Source organism: Crotalus tigris, unplaced genomic scaffold (assembly GCF_016545835.1).
Source record: "Crotalus tigris isolate CLP2741 ecotype Arizona unplaced genomic scaffold, ASM1654583v1 scf7180000017814.3102382, whole genome shotgun sequence".
NCBI lineage: Eukaryota > Metazoa > Chordata > Lepidosauria > Squamata > Viperidae > Crotalus > Crotalus tigris.
Genome location: NW_024096652.1, coordinates 1928069 through 1948894, shown reverse-complemented (window position 1 = coordinate 1948894; position 20826 = coordinate 1928069). Strand labels below are relative to the sequence as shown.

At 40.7% G+C, this 20826-nt stretch overlaps 1 protein-coding gene across 2 annotated transcripts in view; it reads left to right on the top strand.

The window, feature by feature from the left end:
- FDXR (ferredoxin reductase) overlaps nt 1-20826 on the top strand; it is a 45744-nt gene that overhangs the window by 7911 nt on the left and 17007 nt on the right. For both annotated transcript variants that reach the window (XM_039342886.1, XM_039342885.1), the window contains exons 2-8: nt 1041-1135; nt 12672-12767; nt 13740-13862; nt 16201-16314; nt 17377-17478; nt 18668-18775; nt 20341-20425. In XM_039342886.1, coding sequence (XP_039198820.1) covers nt 1041-1135; nt 12672-12767; nt 13740-13862; nt 16201-16314; nt 17377-17478; nt 18668-18775; nt 20341-20425 — 723 coding nt within the window. The remainder of the gene's footprint in view (nt 1-1040; nt 1136-12671; nt 12768-13739; nt 13863-16200; nt 16315-17376; nt 17479-18667; nt 18776-20340; nt 20426-20826) is intronic.

Genomic DNA, 20826 nt, shown 5'->3' with positions numbered 1-20826 from the left:
CTTTTCTCTTAAGATACCAGTTTCACATCACCACAGTCAGTCTAAACTTGTATTATAACAACAGGTATATCAGTAGTCCCTGCAGATAAGATGGCAAAAGTTTTTTTTGGGGGGGGGGGAACCTAAGTCAGTCACAACATCTGTCCCATTCTAATTGGAACTGTTGAGACACTCAAAATAATATCATTTGAAACAACAAAGTTTTATTTCATGCTTGGTTCAGACTTTGAAACATCCTTGAAATACATGTTTTGGCGTCATGCTCAATAATGCTCAAAAGGAACCATTTCACATAGAAGCATCTTTATATTTTTAATGTTAAAGCCAAATCATAGAAAATCATGTCTGATGCATTAAGCAGACCAAAGACCATGTTATCTTATGATGGCAAGATAGATAAGATAATCTTTATTGCCTTTTTTTTACTGTGGGCACATTGGCTTGTACCATACTAGTTTTTTCAGTTCAAGAAACTTAGAGAATCAGAGGCAGTGGGCCATTGTTTTAAAGATATCTTCTTCCTGGCTTACTCTTTTATCTCATTCTCTCAGACTTTATCTTATTTTTCTGGTAGATTATTCCAGCAGCTTCCAGACTGAACCTGGAGGACTACAGGTGTCCTTGATTTACGACCACGATAGAGCCCAAAATTTCTGTTGCTAAGCAAGATAGTAAAGTTAGTTTTGCCCCATTTTACGACCTTTCTTGCCACAGAGGTTAAGTGAATCACTGCAGTTGTTAAAGTTAGTAACAGTGTTGTTGTTAAGTGAATCTGGCTCCATTGACTTTTTGTCAGAAGGTCACAAAAGATTGTGCAACGAGGTCAGCGCAACCATCATAAATATGAAGTAAATTGCCAAGGTTCCAAATTTTGATTATGTGACTGTGGGGATGCTGCAATGGTCATGTAAGTGTGAAAAATGGTCATACGTCACTTTTTTTTCCAGTGCTGCTATAACTTCAAACGGTCACTAAACAAAATGTCAGTCAAGGACTACCTGTATGTAATGTCTTCTCTTTTTTTGCAAATCTGTTCTCAGGTATCAAGCGGCTTTCCACAGCTGAGTTCAGACCTCGAATATGTATTGTAGGCAGTGGACCAGCTGGATTCTACACAGCACAGCATCTCCTGAAGGTAATGGGCACATTTATAAGGACAAACACCTGGGTTCTTATCTGCCTGCTAGTTTAGAGCCATTGAGAGCCTGCAATGAGTTTTGGAAGACAAAGTTTCCTTAATGTAGGTCTAAGCAAGTTTTGACTTCCGTCACTCCTGTCATTATGGAAGTGCAAAGAATTCTTAGAGATACAATCCACATTCACTGTTTATGTCTTTTTGTGTGCTTTAATAGAATTTAGACATGACCGGAGATTCTTGAATTATGCCACAATCAATCATTGGCATTAAAAAAACTGGTTCCAAGGCTGAATATTAATAGTAACATCTTATTTAAATTTGGATGCCTCCCCCCCAAAAAAGCCTTCAAGACTTGGTTCTTCCCTGGGCATTGGGCCAAGGTGTTGGATGAGCCCATCTTGCAATGGTTTGGGAACATAAAAAAATATTATGTTTTGGTTCAGGTGCATTTATTGTTTTTACTGGTGTTGGTTCTTTTTTTGTTCTCTTAAAGTAAACCTTTTGCAAGTTGCCCAGAATGGCAACTGTGAGTTGGGTGGCCACAGAAACATCTTGAATGAATGAATGAATGAATGAATGAATCAATCAATCAATCAATCAATCATATCAATCAATCTCTATTTCCAGGAACCAGAGTACCCCAGAGAGATAGGGTTTGATAAAGGAAATGAAAACAAAATACTTTCACTTGATAATCAACATTAATATGGCAGATTTTGAGGGAATATTAGAGCTGTACACTAGACTGGGAAATTGAAAAAAGACACACAGACCCAAAAGAGCAGCAAAGCACTTGTGCATTGCGGCCATTTTAAATTTGGGTGCCAGCATAAAGGATCCTGGTGAGAATAGAATGCCTTTGCATCCTGCTCCTATCTATCCTTGGATTTCCCTGTTTTTATCCCAGAAGAAGCATAGTTTGTGTGCATATCCTTTTAAAATGAACAACAAACAGATCCCTCCTTATCAATCAGCAAAAGTCCAGTAAGGGCTAACAGAAATATTCATTTAAGCAGATTCCCTCTGACCCGTCTCTTCAAATAATCAAAATCCAATTACAATTTTTTAAAAATTTTATTAATTTATTTGTTTATTTGTATTTATTGTATTTGTATTGTATTTATTTGTATTGTATTGTATTTATTTGTATTCTACCTTTGTTTTTTTTACAAGTAACTCAAGGCAGCAAGGGCTAGTCCAGTAAGGGCTAACCTTCCTCCTTTTATTTTCCCCACGATAACAACCCCATGAAGTGGGTTGGGTTGTGAGAGGATGACTGGCCCAAAATCACAGAGTTGGCTTTCATGGCTAAGGTGAGACTTGAACTCACCCCCATTTTCTAGCTTGCTATTACACAAAACAGCCTTACAATTTAATCCATTGCATCCAATTAAACATTACCAAAAATAACTATCATTATGTAATTCCAGTAAAAAAAAACACTTCTTGATTATATACCATAGATAGTTAGCCATTATTTTAACTGTAATCAAATAAATCAATGTTTTTTCTTTTTTCTGCTACCAATCTTTAAGTCCCACAAATAACATTCTAACTTCTGCTTTCTCTTTTCTCAAAATTCTTGCCATGTTTATCAAAGTCCTTTTGTAGTTCTAGTGAAGTAGTATAGCTCCAGAAAATGCCTTATAGTCCGTTATATTTAAAAGAAAATCCACATGATTCTTTGGTTTATTATTTGCATACCTTTTTTTACATTTTTAAGTTCATGATTCAATTCCATTTGAAAATCCAATATCTACCTGTCTTTCGTGTTAGTTGAAAATTTTAAATTCACCTTAAAATCTTAAAAAGCCGGGCTTTTTCCTCTTTAATAACTTTTTATTCTATTATCAAGTTCAATAACTTGAGATACTCTTGTACCCAGGTGTTAAACTTTTCATTTAAATTAGTTATTGGTGCTCTCTCTCTGTTGAGAGGAGAGGGGATAGTTCTACACACATGGCGGGCAAACACACGTGTGCAGTTCCATTTGCCTAAATGGCATGCATGCACACCCACCACTCACACAAATGGAGCGCACACGTGCTCGCTCACTGCTTCCAATAGTGGCTCAAGGCCACGGCCCAGGGGTTGCGGACCCCTGCTTTAATCTGAATTTTAAAATGTTCTAAAATCCACACTGTAATTGCTCTTTTTGTTGTACATTGTGAAAAAGAAACTCTTAAAAGTATCTATATAAATGTAAATGTTCGTTTGTTCAAAATCTTAAATCTCCGAAAGTTCTTCACCGATTGCTTTGAAATTTTGACACAATGTTGCATTCGAATACACGTGTGTTTTTATATACCTATATTATATAGATGTCACACCTGTGACAGGTAAAAACATGCTTTTTTTGAAAATCAGCGCCATCTGTTGGACATAAAAGCAACACACGCTACGATTTCAGACAATTTCTATATCTGTACAGACAATGGAACAACAAAAAATATTGTATACCCACAAGCATTGTGAAATTAAACATATTACAAATGTGCGCTTTCTCTTTTCTTTCTTTTCCATTTAACCAGACTGAGCCACAGCAATGCGTGGCTGGATACAGCTAGTAGATGTATACATTTCTCTAGAGATGTAAATGGCTTGAAGAGAAACTCCCCACAGAGTGCCAGATGTGTGGTTCTGAAGGTCTGTCAATCTGTGACAAACATTTAAGAAACAAAAGTAAGCTCCCAAATGATTTAAAAAATGAAGTTTTGTTGAATTTTGAGTCTCCCTCCACCCCAAAGGCTACATTAATGGCTCAGAGCATAATGGAATCCCACAACGCCCAGCTGACCGCAAAAATATCAGTTTCTGCCATGTATTTCAAGCAGCTGTCCAAAGTACCTTTTGGTGATCTCAAGATCTCTCCTTCATCGGGAGGGTTTTGGCAGTCTGGATCCAATAGCCAACCGTAATGTCTTCTTTGATTTACAGCAGTGTTTCCCAAACTTGACAATTTTAAGGCATGTGGACTTCAGCATTGCTGGCTGTGGAATTCTGGGAGTTGAAGTCCTCATGCCTTAAAATTGTCAAGTTTGGGAAACACTGATTTACAGGATATCATTTCATCATTCCTCACTGAAAGTGATTTCATAACTTTATTTTGTTCAATACCCCACAACCTTTCAAAACAATGTTTTCCCAGGCAGGCTTACAGTGGTCTAAAATGACATTTTTTTTAAAAAAAAAAAACCCTAAAACAATGTTTTAAGTTTGCAACATACAATAGATTTGAAAGCTGAATTGAGTTGGGTTGGCATCTTTTGAGATTTTTAATAAAGGGGCCCCATCCAGGGTTTTCTTCGGGAGGTGGTGGTGGTACATTTTATGATTAGGCTCAATTATGGCCATAATCCACGGACTACCTGTATAAAGAAATGTGCAAGTCATGCCCTTCAGGTTTGTGTGATGGCAGAGGTCCAAGTTTCAGAATAAGAGAGAGGAGAGTTGGAAGGAACCTTGGAGGTCTTCTAGTCCAACCCCCTGCTCAGGCAGGAAACCTTATACCATTTCAGACAAATGGAGCATTCACAACTTCTGGAGGCAGGTTGTTCCATTGATTAATTGTTCTAACCTCTGAGTTCTAGGTTGCTTCTCTCCTTCTCTCCCTCTTCTTTATGGCAACCCCTGATACAAAAGAACACATAGAATTTCCAGACTTAATTCTGGATGGGAAGTCTATGTTCCATCCCATGAGACTGCAGGGATTGAAAGAGAAGGATGATGACATAGCCAGTGTCAAAACCAGCAAATAGAGATCTAGAGCCAAAGGCTTAGACAAGTTGCGCCATGGATCTGAAGCTAAGAAGCACTGCGTAATAGAGAAGATTAGAAGAATAGTGAAGATCTAAGTTAAGCTTGATGTATCCAAGAAAGCAGTTCAGTCACAGGTTGACACAGGTGAGGTTGGAAGACAGGTTAAAATGTATATTGTCCCCAGCCTGATTATGTTTTATAAAGTTTCCAAAAGTTTACTGCCATGCCCACTTCCCACCTCGGCTAGCGTTCTTCATAATTCTGATGCTTCGGAAAACCTGATTCTGCAGTTTGCCAGTCCTTTTACCCTTCAAAGTACTCAACTGCTAATATACTGCTTGGGATTCAGAGGCTACAGATCAGAGACTGGATCTGCAAAGTCTGAAGGTGTTGAAAGGAATCGATCTCTTGCTTCTTCCATGTGAGCTCTTGGGCCAGTGACTGGGCAAGATAGAATTTATGGCTCTAGTGCAGAGGTCTTCAGACTTGGCCCTTTTATGATTTGTGGACTTCAACTCCCAGAATTCCTCTGCCAGGCACACTGGCAGAGGAATTCTGGGAGTGGAAGTCCACAAGTCATAAAAGGGCCAAGTTTGAAGACCCCTGCTCTAGTGCATTTGGAGAGAGCCAGATTGTGGAAAAAGGACTGAAAGAAAAGGAAGGAAGAAGCCGATGTCTGAAACGTGCAGCATGTAAACATTTGTTTTGATAATGGTGAGGAACAATTTGGTCTGCTTTCAGGGAGTAAAATATCTTGGGAATTATAATTAATATAGCAGAGAGTAACAGGCTAGGAAAAGCCGCTTTAATAGAATTTCCCTCAAGAATGACAATTCTGTGAAAAGTTAATATTAATGAAAGTTCTATCATTGGCAGGAAAACATTTTTCTCCTTATATTTTACCAAAGGATGTGGTGTTGTTCAATTAGGATCTCTCTCTTCTTCTTTTCTCTTCTCTTTTTGAATTTCAAAGCTCGACCTTGGTTCTAGCAGGGAAGATGGTATTGCTGTTGCTGATTGTAGAGAGCCATGACAGATAATCCTGAAAGAAACAGGCTGATACTAGGGAAGGAAATGGATGTTGTGGCTCTTCTCCAGCTTTCAAGGACATTGTATTCTTTGCTCAGGGGGGGAAAAAAAACCCTGCAACATGGTTTTTTTCCCCTTATTGTTAGTTTGTCATCCCTTTGTAGAGCATTTACAAAGTTCTCTGCATGCACAACCATACATGACTTAAAACATGAATATCTGATGGAGTGCTGAACTCTTATGTATCTGCCCATCAATTAAAGATTCAATGGACAAGCTCCCTTGAGACTAATACATCTGCCAGAAGTGCTCTGCTCAGCCAAAGAGACTACAAGCTCATTTCCATCTCCCTGGCTGTGGAATTTCCTTCAGCCGGCCCTGAGCTTTATCAGCTTTCAATGCCAACAAATATCCCTTCGCCCAGATCCCTGTCCAGGCTGAAGTTGCTGAGCCATCTATTCAATCAATCTGTTCCAATTTATCATAAATGGCTTTTTAATGGTTCCCTGGGGATGTGCCTTTAATGAGGAAAGAAGACAGAATATGTTACAAATGTAAACAATGAAGGCCTGCCCTGGTGTTTGAAATCATCTTCCCCCACATTTTTGTTCAAGAAGGATCTGGAGGCCTCATGTTTTATGGTGCATCTTTCAAGATGGAATGATTCAAAATAGACCTGGGTACATCTGCATTCAAAAGGTCACATTTTGAAAACCAAATAAATCTATTCATAATAGAAAAAAGCTAACTATTTTAAATGCTGAAGGTTAACTTCCACTAAAGTAACACAGAACAAACATAGAAAAGAGAAAGAGAAGCCAAACCTTAGACACATACAAGTAAAAACAATCATAATAAAAGAAATAATACTAATGAACCCCCTCCCCATTACCATACCCCAGCTTCCAGCTAAATGAGTATAAGCTTGCCTTTCCTCTCCATAGTTGTCTATGGAGGGAGAATAATGATGAAAGCTATATTTTTGCAGTATTTTTTTTTTTACAAAAAATAGCTATATATTGTCCATCCTGTACAAACTTCAGATCTTATTGCTGGATTTGCTGGATCCAGACAAATAAACATTGTTTTGTGTTTTTATCTATCTGTCTATCTGTCTGTTTCTCTCTCTCTCTGTCTGTCTCTTTCACACAAACACACACATGTTATATGACAGCTAGTTTGGTGTAGGGGTTAAGTCAACAGGCTAGAAATCAACAGACATTGAGTTCTACTCTTGTCTTAGGCAGTGGGTGATTTTGAGCCAGTCACTGTTTTTCAGACCTAGGAAGCAGGCAAACCACTTCTGAAATCTCGCCAAGAATAGGGCAAAGACCAGTCCAAACAGTTTCCAGGGTTCGAGGCTGACTCAAAGGCATGGGAAAAAAAAAGGTATGTGGATAACTGATATAGTTTAAGCATACTGACAGTACAAAAATTTTCTTTGGACAGCTTTTTACTGCAGAAGGCCTGCCTGTCTTCTGAATAGTCAGGAAAAAAAAATATCTGAGAATGATGGGGACTCTGTATTAAGCTCCCTATGTTCACAAGCTCATTAAAGGAAATCTTTCTTTGTTATACATTTCAAGAGCTTAACAGTAAACACCCGAGGTTCTTACAATTCTGTGAAAAAAATATGCCCCTTTTTGAATTTTCTGAATTCTTGAACACCTTTGCTATTTTGGTTCATTGATACTTGTTTGGACCCATGCCCAGAACGAAACAACCTTGTGTCATTTGAAGTACAACTTCTCATACAGATTTGAGCAGGGATTTCCTGAAAGCTGTTTCACACAGACAACATTTTGCCTATCCCTGATTTTGGTACTTCCCTTATTGCTACCCATAATAAATTGTAGGGAGTTCCAAATAGAAGGAAATAAAGGCATTGATTAATGGGTGTAAGTCTAAACTGGCTTATTTTGTTTCAGGAAGTTCTAATGTCATCCATTCAACTGATAAAAAGGAATTCTGTTTTGCAGTTGCCGTTTTATCAATATCAGCCAATCAAGAAGTTTTATACCCCTAATTTTGTTAAACTGACAAATAGTGCATTCTTTAAAAATATCATGCTTGTGTAATGTCTCTGCTTCATGAGCTGCACTGGTTGCCAGTCTTTGTTCGCAGGTTCAATTCAGATGCTGGTGATGTAGCTATGCTGCTAAAGGCATAGGGCATGTTACTCGGAGGACTCCTCTTTCCCAAATTTGTGTTGGGCTGGCGAGTACCAGCAGAGGTGGTGCACTCCAGGTCTATCCAGTTAAACAATGTTCATTCATTCATTCATTCATTCATGAGCCATGGTGGCGCAGTGGTTAGAATGCAGTACTGCAGGCTATTTCTGCTGACTGCCGGCTGACTGCAGTTCGCCAGTTTGGTTCTCACTGGCTCAAGGTTGACTCAACCTTCTACCCTTCTGAGGTTGGTAAAATGAGGACCCAGATTGTTGGGGGCAATATGCTGACTCTGTAAACCACTTAGAGAGGGCTGTAAAGCATGATGAAGCTGTATATAAATCTAACTTCTGTTGCTATTGCTATTGCTATTCATTCATTCATTCATTTGTTTGTTTGTTTATTCGTTCACTCATTCATGTCCATGCAGTTTCCTTGGCAAGTCATTTTGGAAGTGACTTGCCACTGCTTCCTTATTAGGGCTGAGAGAGTAATTAATCCAAGATCACCCAGCTAACTTTGTTTCTCATCAGGACTAGAATTCACAGACTTCTGACATCTAGACTGGTGCCATAACCAAAGTATCTCTCAGCATCTTTTATTGATACCTTAGAATTGTGTCTTCTCTGTTATGGTCCCTGACATTCAGAATGAGATCCTCCTGAAATCTATGTGGCTCCCACTATGTTGGTGTTTTGTAAATATTGAAGACCTGATTGATCTCCCAGGATGAGACAAATGGGGCCCCTGGATGTTTTTTTTAAAAAAATTTGTTTTCTGTTTATATATTGTGCCCAGATGCCATTATGCTTTTGGTTGTTATTGGTTTTTACAATGTTATTTGTGAACTGCCCAGTCTCGGTTAGAGTCAGGCAATGTCCAAATATAATTAAATAAATAATCTTAAATATTTCATATATTTGAAGATGCAAAGACAATAGGAAAAATGTAATAAAGTATTGATAGAACTGAATGCTAGAATGTTTTATTTAGAATGCCAATTCTATAAACCTTGCAGAAGAGTCATTTATGTGAGATGGGGGACAAAGTAAATAGATTGAATAAAATAAATAGTCCACTTAAATAATTCAGTATAATATGAAATTATATCAAAACAATGGTACAATTGTACTGTCATATTCTTTCCATATAGTAATCCTGTCTTGATGATATGAAAGAGATTTGGTTGATGTGTAACACCGAGGTCACCTAAAGGCTGTGAAATCTTATGAGGGTCAACTGTCTCCATTACTGTATGCTTGAATTGTGTAAGAGAGCAAGTTAGTAGAGAGCATTTTTTATTTCTGTCTGGTTCTTAAAGAACAAGTCTCTGCAGTTTTCCTGGAAAAGTTTTTTGGAAGTGGTTTGCCATTGCTTCCCTCCTGGGCTGAGAGAAAGGGACTGGCCCAAGGTTACACAGTTGGCTTCATATCAAAGGTGGTCTAGATATCACAGTCTTTTGGTTTCTTGCCTGATGCCTTATTCAGAACACACAACTAGTTGTCCTGAGATCATGTAATCATAATTAAAAGTAAAGAGGCCCTGAAATTGGGGATTTATTTATTTATTTGTACTTCCTTATCTAGCTTACAGTCTTAGGCTATCGTCTTCCTTAGTAGTTACCTTGTTTAGCCTCAGCAAACGTTGCCCAGATTTTGACCACTGCAATGATTACCGTGTTAACATTAGCAGACTCCCAATCATGAAGGTTTAAAGAACTGAAACATTATCTATTATGGTGCAAAATGCAGGTGGTCTTTGACTTACAACCATTCATTTAGCAGTAGTTTGAAGTTACAGTGGCACTGAAAAAATGACTTACGACTGATCCTCACACATTCCCATGGTCACGAGATCAAAACTTGGATGCTTGGCAACCAACATATGTTTATGACCCTTGCAGCACTCCGTGGTTACGTGATCATCATTTGCAAACTTCCCATCTGACTTCCGACAAGCAAAGTCGGTGGGGTAAACCAGATTAGCTTAACAACCATGTGAGTCACTTAACAACCAGGCCATAAAAAGGACATAAAATCGGGTGCGAGTCACTTAACAACCACCTGGCTTAGCAATGGAAGTTCCAGTCTCAAATGTGGCAATAGGTTGAAGATTACCTATAATGTACATTTATTTCCCTCTCTTCTTTCAGAAGGACCCAGTCCGAAAATTTCATTTCTATTTTCTATCTACTACATGTTCCAAACCTGGGCAAATTATCTATGGATATTTCTGAGGGACCAATTAAAAATTCTAAACTTGGTTTATCGCCTTGGTTTAGTTTCCGGAGCTATAATTAATGCAAATCACACAATCAGGTTCACAGCAATAAATAATTGATAGTTAAAATGGTCATAAAGCTTGTGATTTCTTTCTCATAGCTGCAACAAGGGAGCAGGTAGGGAGAACACCTGCAGCTATTAATTGATTGATTGATTGATTGATTAATTCAGCCGATCATCTTCTAACCAACTCTGCGCAGCTCCCAATCAACAGTTTAAACAACAAATGAAACCATATTAAAACTATAAATCTGAACACATTAAAACATTAAAAACAACAAAAAACAGCTTCTAATGTGCTGTCATCCAATCTTATCCCAGCACTTGGGGGGGAAAGCCAGGTCTTGAAAAGAAGGCTAAGAGGGTAGAGACCTGCCTAATGTTCAGGCAATACTGGACATTTACCACAACATCTAAACTAGATTGCAGTCATTTTGCTTTTGTAATAGGGATCAATAGAGACGGAAGCGTTTGGTAATTCATAGTTCACATCACTGTTGCACACTTGTCCTATTTAATACTATGATTTTGTTAATGTAAATTCAGTTACCTTCCTAAAATGCATTGAACAAAACATGTACACCAGGTCCAACAGGATGGGTATGTTTCTCTCTTTACGCACTTTTGCCTTGTTGAATCCTGTATAAGTGTGGATTTGGACCATATTTTGGTTAAAAATGGGGGTGATTTCCCGGGCAGTGACTTAATGACGCTGGAACTGCTGGCCAAAAATGGTCTACACTTCAGTGGTTCAAGCTCGGCTCCGTGAGATGGAGTGAGCTCCCGTCGTTCGATCCCTAGCTCCTGCCCACCCAGCAATTCGAAAGCATGCAATGTTGCGAGTAGATCAATGGGTACCACTTTGGTGGGGGAAAAAACCTAGCTGCATTTGTGTGTGCAGAGAGTGGAAGCCAGTGCTGGACCTGACCAGAGATAAGGCATCATGACACGAGGCAAGGTGAGGTGAGACTGATGGAGGAGACTGGAAGAGCCAGCAACCTGAGTTCCACTAGTTAATTGGTGTAAAGCTAGGTTGCCCCCCCCCCAGTGCATCAAGGATAGACATACAAGTTCCAAACGGAACGAACTAGCAATCTAGGTTGTCAGGAATGCATTGTATCTGACATTGTATGCCATTATGAGCCGAGGTGGCGCAACAGTTAGAGTGCAGTACTGCAGGCCACTTTAGCTGACTGTGTTCAGCAGGTCAGCGGTTCAAATCTCACCGGCTCAAGGATGACTCAGCCTTCCATCCTCCGAGGTAGGTAAAATGAGGACCCAGATTGTTGGGGGCAATGTAAATATATATATACATTGCTTACTGGTGTACACCGCTTAGAGAGTGCTTGCACTTAAAGTGGTATATAAGTCTCATAAATAAATAAATAAATGTGCTAAATAAATAAATGCTACCCACTAGCAGGAAGTTCAGCAATTACCATATTTTCCGGTGTATAAGACGACTTTCTAACCATGCAAATCTTCTCCAAAGTCAGGGGTCATCTTATACGCCGAGTCGTCCTATATGCCGGAAAATACGGTACTCCTTTTATGCTCTGCATCTTCTTGAGGGCTCCGTTGCTCTGCAATTGTGGCTGCCACAGATGTATTGATTTAATATATGTGCATGAGTGCTTTTTATTCATTTATTTGAAGTATACTTATACAACTTTTCTGTGTATTTTTTAAAATGAGAGAGAGAGAGAGAGCCAGGCGAAGGGAAAGTAGAGGCAAATGTTACATTTTTTCTAAAAGCTGGATCCAGAAATTTAGAATCTCAAATAAGCCTCAAATAATTTCTCTTTGTCTTTTAATGTAAGAAATATCTCTTGGTTTCAGCAGAAAAGTTAGATTTGAGATAATCCTTGACTGTGATAAAAGAGCATAATATTCAGGAAAGTATTAAGTGTAAAAAATATATTGATTTCCAACACAGGTTTCTGCTTTGATAGGGCATCAAATTCAGTGATTGCGTGAATGCTAAAATTGTGGAGAATCTGCTGTGTGGAGAGGATGTAGAGCAGGGGTTTTCAAACGTGGCCCTTTTATCACTTGTGGACTTCAGCTCCCAGAATTCCTCAGCCAGCGTGCCTGATGTGGAGATACCTTCCAGTCCATTTGTGAATATATGCAGCTGTGGCAAAATGATAGTCCTGCATTCCCTTTTCAATTGTTTGAAACTTGGAGAGTTAGATTTAAAGGAGGGTTTCATTGTTGTTAAATGACCCAATTCAACACATTCTTTTTATTTTTCCTTAAATGCATTATAATGATTTGGGATGTCTTCTCCAGCATCACAAACAGACTCAGGTGGATATTTATGAGAAGTTGCCAGTTCCATTTGGCTTGGTTCGTTTTGGAGTGGCTCCTGATCACCCAGAAGTCAAGGTTGGTACTAACTTTCTTTTCGGTATTAGCAGTCACAAAAGGGATCTACTAAAGTGGGGGCAGGGGAGGAGCTCCTGAAATTATTTCCTTTCTTCTTCTCGCCACCTTCTTTTCATTCCATTTTTGTCTTGCCTTTTGATCTCATATAACCTTTAGAAAATATGAGATATCTTGTGGGGGATAACAGCATGCTATGTAAGCAAGATTTGGAAATACGTACTAGGGGTGTGCAAAGCATTCAGAAGAGGTGTTTTATGATGCACAGTACTATGAAAGAAACGCTCTCTGAATTGTGAAAGCAGACGTGCCTTTTGCCCACTTTGTGCAGCTGCTTCCAAAGCTGTCTTCTTTTCTCCCAGTACAATATACTTGTGTGCCTACAGCCACTTTGCTTCATGGGTGGCCTCAACAGAAGCTTACACAGACCTCAAGGAACAGTTTTGGAAGACACCAAAAGAGTCTTCCAAAAGACACGGCTGCTTTAACAGTTTGAAAAGAGGAACGTTATTTGCCTTAACATTTTTTTTTTGCAAAGCACCTCTTTTGAACACAGCCCTAATATTTCATGGCATTCTGTGGATGGGGTTTTTTTAATACCTGATGTCTTGCTTTTGTCAGATGGAATGGACCAGTAATTAAGATCACTTGAGTTTGGACAGGTAAACCTGATGATAATGCACGGTGTTTTCCCGTAAGCAAGATATGACCTTGTCTACAACTAGAATGTCCACCGCTGGCAATAGGCCATATTACCTTCTTCCCGTGACTGTATCTGGAAGAAAAATGTGCTGTTTTAATGGAGCTGACTGGCCTGGTGCCAGCCTGAATCGCAAAGTGAGATGCTGCTCGAGATGCTGCAAAGTCATCAGACCTGGCCTCGTTCTTTTTGCTGTAGCCTCCTGCTTGGGCGCTTAGCCACTGGGGACAAGGAGATGGCTTTCAGATGGAACCTCTTTTGACCTCTCTCCCCAGAATGTGATCAACACATTTACCCAGACAGCCCACTCCGACCGCTGCTCCTTTTCTGGGAATGTGACTGTGGGGAGGGATGTAACGGTGGCGGAGCTGCAGAAGGCCTATCACGCAGTGGTCCTGGTAAGTATGTTCTTGTCTGTGATTTTAATAGGCTCAAGAGAAGGAATAGCATTTGTGAGGACAGGAAGGTATGTCAGGAGTGATACATCAGAGCATATGTTGTTTTTCTTTATATAGCAGTCCTCAACTTGCAACATTTGGTTAATGACTGTTCAAAGTTACGACACTAAAAAAAGTGACTTATGACCATTTTTCACACTTATGGCCCTTGCGGTATCTCCATGGTCACGTGATCAAAATTAGGACGCTTAGCAACTGGCATGTATTTATGACGGCTGCAGTGTCCCAGAGTCATCTGATCACCTTTTGCGACCTTCTGTCAGGCAAAGTCAATGAGGAAGCCAGATTCACTTAGCAGCCGCGTTACTAACAACTGCAATGATTCACTTAATAACTGTGGCAAAAAGGTCGTAAAACTCAGTTAACGACTGTCTCGCTTAGCAATGGAAATTTTGGGCTCGATTGTAGACATAAGTTGAGGACTACCTATATTCCAGGAACAGCTGGAATATATTTCTGTCCACATATTGGGGCCACTATCATAGGTAGTACAAGAAATCAGTTGTATTAGGTTTAGCTTGTTATGCTTTGTTCATGGTTTTGGGGTTTTTTCCTTTTCTGCCACCCATTAGGATTAGGCACGTTAGCAATGTTGTTAAATAAATACATACACCAGGATTGTAAAATCCTGGACCATCTTCCCATGAGATGTCAGACTGAGTTATTCACCTCCTTTGAATTCTGATGTTTGGATTTGGCCGAAATGGGCCTACTAAGCCTGGTTCACATATCCTGCTAAGCTGTGATGTGTTTAATTTGATTTAGGCTTGAGTTGCTTTGTCCTTGAATTGTTGGCTGAGCTCACAGATTTTGCCTAAATGTAATTTTTTTCACTAATGTTTCTTCACCAACTCGTAAGGGATATGTTCACATATGTTGCTAAATCATTAACAGAGGGATTCATACATTACTCTGTACAACAACCAAATCTCATCGGGGCTTAGAATGAGATATGAATGCAGCAGTGGACCATGGCTTGTTTCAGTCAAAGCTTGTTTGAACAAATCCTTGTGACATGACACATAGAGACACAAGTCCCGATAAACAAACTACAATTGCTGAAGTTGTACATTATATTGAGGCAGATCTAAACCGTTGTACATTATACTGAGGCAGATCTAAAACTGCGTGAGCCAAGTGGCTGTGCATGGGCAGCTTGTGCAGAGGCAGGTAGAGACAGCTTTCAGAGCAGCCTTGTGAAACAAAAGATATGGCTGCTTTAATAATTCAAAGACAGGTGTGTTCTTCTTGTGAAGAAGTTGCAAAGTACCTCCTCTCGAGGCTTAACAGAGATGCACCATTTTGCAATATGAAAATGAAATTCCTGGCACAATCCCTATGTAGCAGGTTCTAATGACCTCTGTTGTAACTTGCCATTTCAAAGGTGTAAGGTTTTTTGAAAAAAAAAAGTTCTGTCTCTGTATTTCGTCTACATCTTACATAATGCATCCAGAGTCCCTCGTGATTGAAAATACCTCCTGTGATAGGAGCAACTAAATGATTAAACAAGGGAAAGGGAAGGGGGGGAAAGCGTATAGATGCCAGGACTCTGATCTGCATCAGAAGAGTTAAAGCACATCTTTTCGGAAGGGCAGCCAACTACAAAAGGCGATGGAGTTCCTGCATTCTGTAGCTGCAAATCAATATGGCTTGTTCCTCTCCAGAAAAAAATATTCAAGGTGTTGGACTCAGGACCAGCAAGTTGTTAATAGCATCAATAAGCCCACCGTCTACCTTTGTTGCTATTGCCTTTATTGCATCCCCCCCCCCAAAAAAGCCTCATAAGCCTGGGCTTATGGTTTCCCACCTTTGCTGTGGCCAAAGAGGCAGGCCTAGCTGCTTGATCCCCACTCCGCTTCCTGCAATATAGAGGCATCCCTCCTGAACCCCGCCAAAAATTGTCCAGTTCATTGTCTTATACCACCTTGGCTCAGCCCTGTCAATCAAAAAGCCAAGAATAGTGAACAGTATTATAACTCCTCTACCCATTTGCTTCAGAGAGCAGTATCTGTAATAACATAACCAACGTTAATAGTGGCATATAAAATCTCTGAGAGTTTTGCAATCAGGAGACTGACCTTGAATTGAGAGACATAATAAATGGCAACACTCCTGGGGATTTTCAACTATAAAGGAAACCATTTCTGACCTTTCATTCTGCCACAGTTATTTAATCATTGGAGGGGGGAAAAAAAGCTGCCCCAGAAAATAGGCCATATAATATGTATTTGAGCCACTGATTTGCTTGCTGTAAAGCTTATTTCCCTTCTTCTCGCAGTGTTATGGTGCTGAGGACAATCGGACCCTTGGAATTCCTGGGGAAGACCTTGAAGGCGTCTACACGGCGAGAGCCTTTGTAGGATGGTACAATGGCTTGCCAGAGAACAGAAATGTAAGAATTTTAATGTTGCCCTTCTTCCACCTCTCTAAGGTTGCCACCTGCTCAAGCATCCAAGGGAGAGACCTGCAGTTGGAAAAGAACACATAGATACCAGGAAGATTTCAGGAAATTTTCAAGAAGAGCCTAGACAATCACCTGTCTGAGATGCTATAGGTACTCCTGCTTGAGCAGGGGGCTGGACTAGAAGACCTCCAAGGTCCCTTCCAGCTTCTATTCCTATCCTGTCATGTTCTATTCTATTCTATTACCCCTCTCTTTCATGTGCCATGAGAAGGCTAGAAGAGAAGCTCTGGGGCTTGAGAAAAAAAGAAAAATAGAGATGGCGTGGAGGAGTGTTTGCCATCAGGTGTGGAACATGGGAACAGCAGCTTTTGTGATGGACATGATTATGTTCCCTCCACTTTTGCTAAGCAACTTCATTTGTGAATAGTTGTCACTGTAAAATAGAAGCCGCTTAGCAGTTTTGGCTCTTCGGTGCTCTTCAAATAAGTAGTATTGGCATAAACTCAGAAATTACTGGGAAAGGGTATTTCCTTATTAAATAGGGCATCCCACAAGTGATAAACATGGAGGGAAAATAGCCTTGCTCTTGCAACTTTTCCTTGTCTTACAACAGTCTTTCCCTGCAAGAAGTCTTTTGAAAGTAGACATGTTTTCCTGTGTGTTCTGTGTGATTGGACAGAATCTGTATCATTGTGCATCTTAAAGGCTATGGAAAAGCTTTCAGAGTCTCAAGCTGGTCCTAAATTTATAAGGAAGAAATTCTGGTGGCTGACTGCCTTGGATGAAAGACTGGGAATGAAGCCAGGCTAGCATGAGTTGAAGGCTTACTGCAGTGGTCTCCAACCCCCAGTCCATGGACCAGTACCGGGCTGCGGCATGCCAGCAACCAGTCTGCACAAACAAGCAAAGTCCCATCTAAGGGATGCAGGCAGCACACAGAACCATGCACTCTCCAATCCATGGAAAAACCTCTCTCCATGGAACCGGTCCCCGGTGCTCAAAAGGTTGGGGACCTCTGGCTTACTGTGAAACGTCTCTTTGTTGTTCTAGCTGAAACCAGACTTGAACAGTGAGACGGCGGTCATCCTAGGTCATGGGAATGTGGCGTTGGACGTTGCACGGATTCTCCTGTCACCTCTTGAAATTCTTCGGGTAAGTTGAAACGAGCCCTAGCTCGTTTGATCATGCTGGGGAGCCAAACAGTGAGGTCTGCTATCGACCTGCTAGAAAATACCCTTTCAGCTAATGAAGGCTGTGGGCAGGATCCCTGATTCAAAAACCTATCTATCTGCAGCCATCCTGGAGTCTTGCATTTCAGGTGAACACTTGTCTGTTTTATTGGAGGGGACAGGGGTACATCCTGCATCTGCTGCTGCAGGAATGGGGTTGCTGCATGTGAAGTGTTCTTCCAAAGTCTTCCAGGAGAAGGCTTCCGGTTTGCTTTGCGTTCTGCTGCCTTCCTTACTTTGGGGGCATGACCCTTTCCTCTTTCCCTGCTTCTCAACCTTCCCCAATTCTCTCTATTGCCTTAAGGCAGTGTTTCCCAAACTTGACAATTTTAAGGCATGTGGACTTCAACTCCCAGAATTCCACAGCCAGCAACGCTGGCTGTGGAATAATGGGAGTTGAAGTCCTCATGCCTTAAAATTGTCAAGTTTGGGAAACACTGCCTTAAGGTGATGGGGCAGTTTTTGCTTCTCTTTCTCCTTCTGGAGCAGTGAACAGTTTTTGGCTTTAGGAAGGGCCACCACGAGCTCCCAAGATTCTTATACCTTCAAGTAGAGGGGGGCAAAACTGCATACTAAGGCCAGGTTGATCCTCCAACTTTGTCTATTTCTTCCCAGACGTGCTGTTTCTTAGGCTTTGGAGGCAGAAAACACACAAAAGCTATTGCCTTGAAGTTTTGGAAGTATCTCTTTACTGAGACTTAAAATGTTGGTTTTAAGTCTGCTTTTTGTATGTTGCTGGCTGCTTGAATTCTTTTTTAAAAAGGAAAATGAGATTAAAATATTGGTAATCAATGCATCGGGGTTCAATGTGCTGTTATTTGTGTGTTCTAATGCCTTTTTTCTCACATTAGTAATTCCCATCAGTGTTGCCTCTCTCCCTTCCTGCTCTCCTCTTCTCAGCCTTTTCCCTTTCCATCACAGTGTTGATGTGTTGTCAGCAGATGCAGCATTGTGAAAAATGGCCCAAAATGATGCATGCTGTCCTACCAAACTGCTCCATTACTATGGCATTAACCCGAGAGAAGGTCTTTGCATTGAATGCAATTTATTTGAACAGATGGCTGCTTGTTCCAGGTTGCCTGCCTTAATCCGTGTTCTTCCTTCCCCCTTAGAAAACCGACATCACTGAAGAGTCCTTCTCAGCCTTGGCCAGCAGTAAAGTCAAACGGGTGTATCTTATTGGCAGAAGGGGTCCCCTCCAGGTGGCTTTCACCATAAAGGTAAAACAAAAAAAAAAAAGGGGGGGAGGGAGGGAGGGCAGTTCTTCTAGCAAGGTTGTTTGTGCTACAAAGACAAGTTCACCCGAAGATAGATACGTGTAAGAAGGCCACTGAAAAGCCCTCCCAACTCTGAAGCCTTGAGTGCAACCCTTAAGCCCTCTGCAAAACTGCTGCTGACTGATACTGCAATTGACAATATAAACATTGCGAAATACTTAGGGAAGAAGCATATGCATGTATGTCAGCCCAACAAGATAGAACAAACTAGGAATTAGATACAGTTCAGACCTACATTTATTGCTAACAGACTCCGCAAGTCTGAATGTGCTTCCCCTGTTTTCCCCCCCCCCTCCACTTTATCTTTCTGTGTGAACTAGGAAGAGGTTTTCTCATATTACTTTTTTGGCTGAGCTCAAGATCCTTTTATCAGACTGTGGCATTGATAGCTGCTCTCCCTCCTATTACTCATAGTCATTCCCTATATCTTCTACAATGTATGACTGTTCATTATTTTCACTTTTTTAAAAAAAAATATTAAATTCATATGCCACCCATCTCACTGCCTAAAGCAGTGGTTCTCAACCTTTTTAATGCCATGACCCCCAACCGGACGTAAGTCGAAAACTACTCAACTGGTTGTAAGTTGAGGACTACTCAACTGGTGCAGCACCGTTTGCAGAATGGGACTTTTGGCGGGCTCAGCAGGGCAGAGACAGCCTGGACAATTCCTATTGGCTTTTGAAAGCCAATAGAATTAGACTCTATTCAGAGAGTCTATTCTATTGGCTTTCAAAAGCCAATAGAATAAAAGGGAGTAGCACAGCTAAGGAAAAGGGGGGGGGGGGAAATGGCAGACTGCGTTGTTTGGCGACCCCCGTGAAATGGTCGTTCGACCCCAAATGGGGTCCTGACCCACAGGTTGAGAACCACTGGCCTAAAGCTACTCTTTTTGGTTCTTTTTCCTCTCATTTTGGGGGAGAGCAAGTGTAGCGTACCAGTCAAAAGGTCAAAAGAAGCGTCCACATTGTGGTCCATGTTAAGATCAGTCACTGACTATGGTTTGGAAATTGAAGTAGCCCCATCATGTTGGATGCTTAAGCAGGAAGTGAATGTACTGCTCTGAATCTAATGAAACTGCATCCGGTTCATGGTTCTGAAGGAGGAAGGGATGCCCAAGGTTCATCTCACGCTTGTTGATGTGATAGGAGTGCACTGTTCTTCTCAGGGTTGTTTCATGGCACCTGTGCATCAACATACCTAATCAAAATCATGTGATATGCTTTCTATGAGTATCATCTTGATTTGCTTGTAAATGTCAGCTTTGCTTTTGAAGTTTTGGTTGCAGCTGCAAGGATTAAGCAGAGTTAGGAAAGCTTTAGATATAGGCACACTATAATTCTCAGGAGTTTTTGTTTTACTCTCAATAATACCTGCCCAGGTGACAGTGCCTAGCCAGTTTTGGCTGATTTTTGAAAACAAAACCCATTACTGTCTCTGTGTTTGAATGTCAGTCTTCCTACCATCACCTACATTTTTGCCTGTGTTTCTGTGTCTGAAACCTTCAGGAACTGCGGGAAATGATCAACCTACCCAGTGTTAGACCTTTCCTGGATCCTGCAGATTTTAGAGATCTTGGGGATGCCATTAAAGGTGAGGATCAGCCAGATACTTGTTGATAAAACTAGCACAAACTAACAGATGAATATCTGACATCAGCTAAATCTTCAGTTCTTGCTTAACAACAGCAATTGGAACCGAAATTTTCATCGCTAAGCAATGCAGTTGTAAAGTGTAACAGCACATGACTGCATCACTTATAGTGACAACAATTTCAACAGGCCCTGTTGCTGTTATGAACTGAGGATTGTGGATCATTAAGTGAGGACCTCCTCACAACTTCCTGCTGGCTTCCCACAAGTGAAGTCAATGGGAAAGCTGGCGGGAAGTTTCAAATCTTAGGTGGGTGCTGGGTGAGGGTAGGTATGCAGGCTGCCATCATGGCACTGAGTGAGACTGATGCCAGGTCAGTGAAGAACCTCATACACCATAGG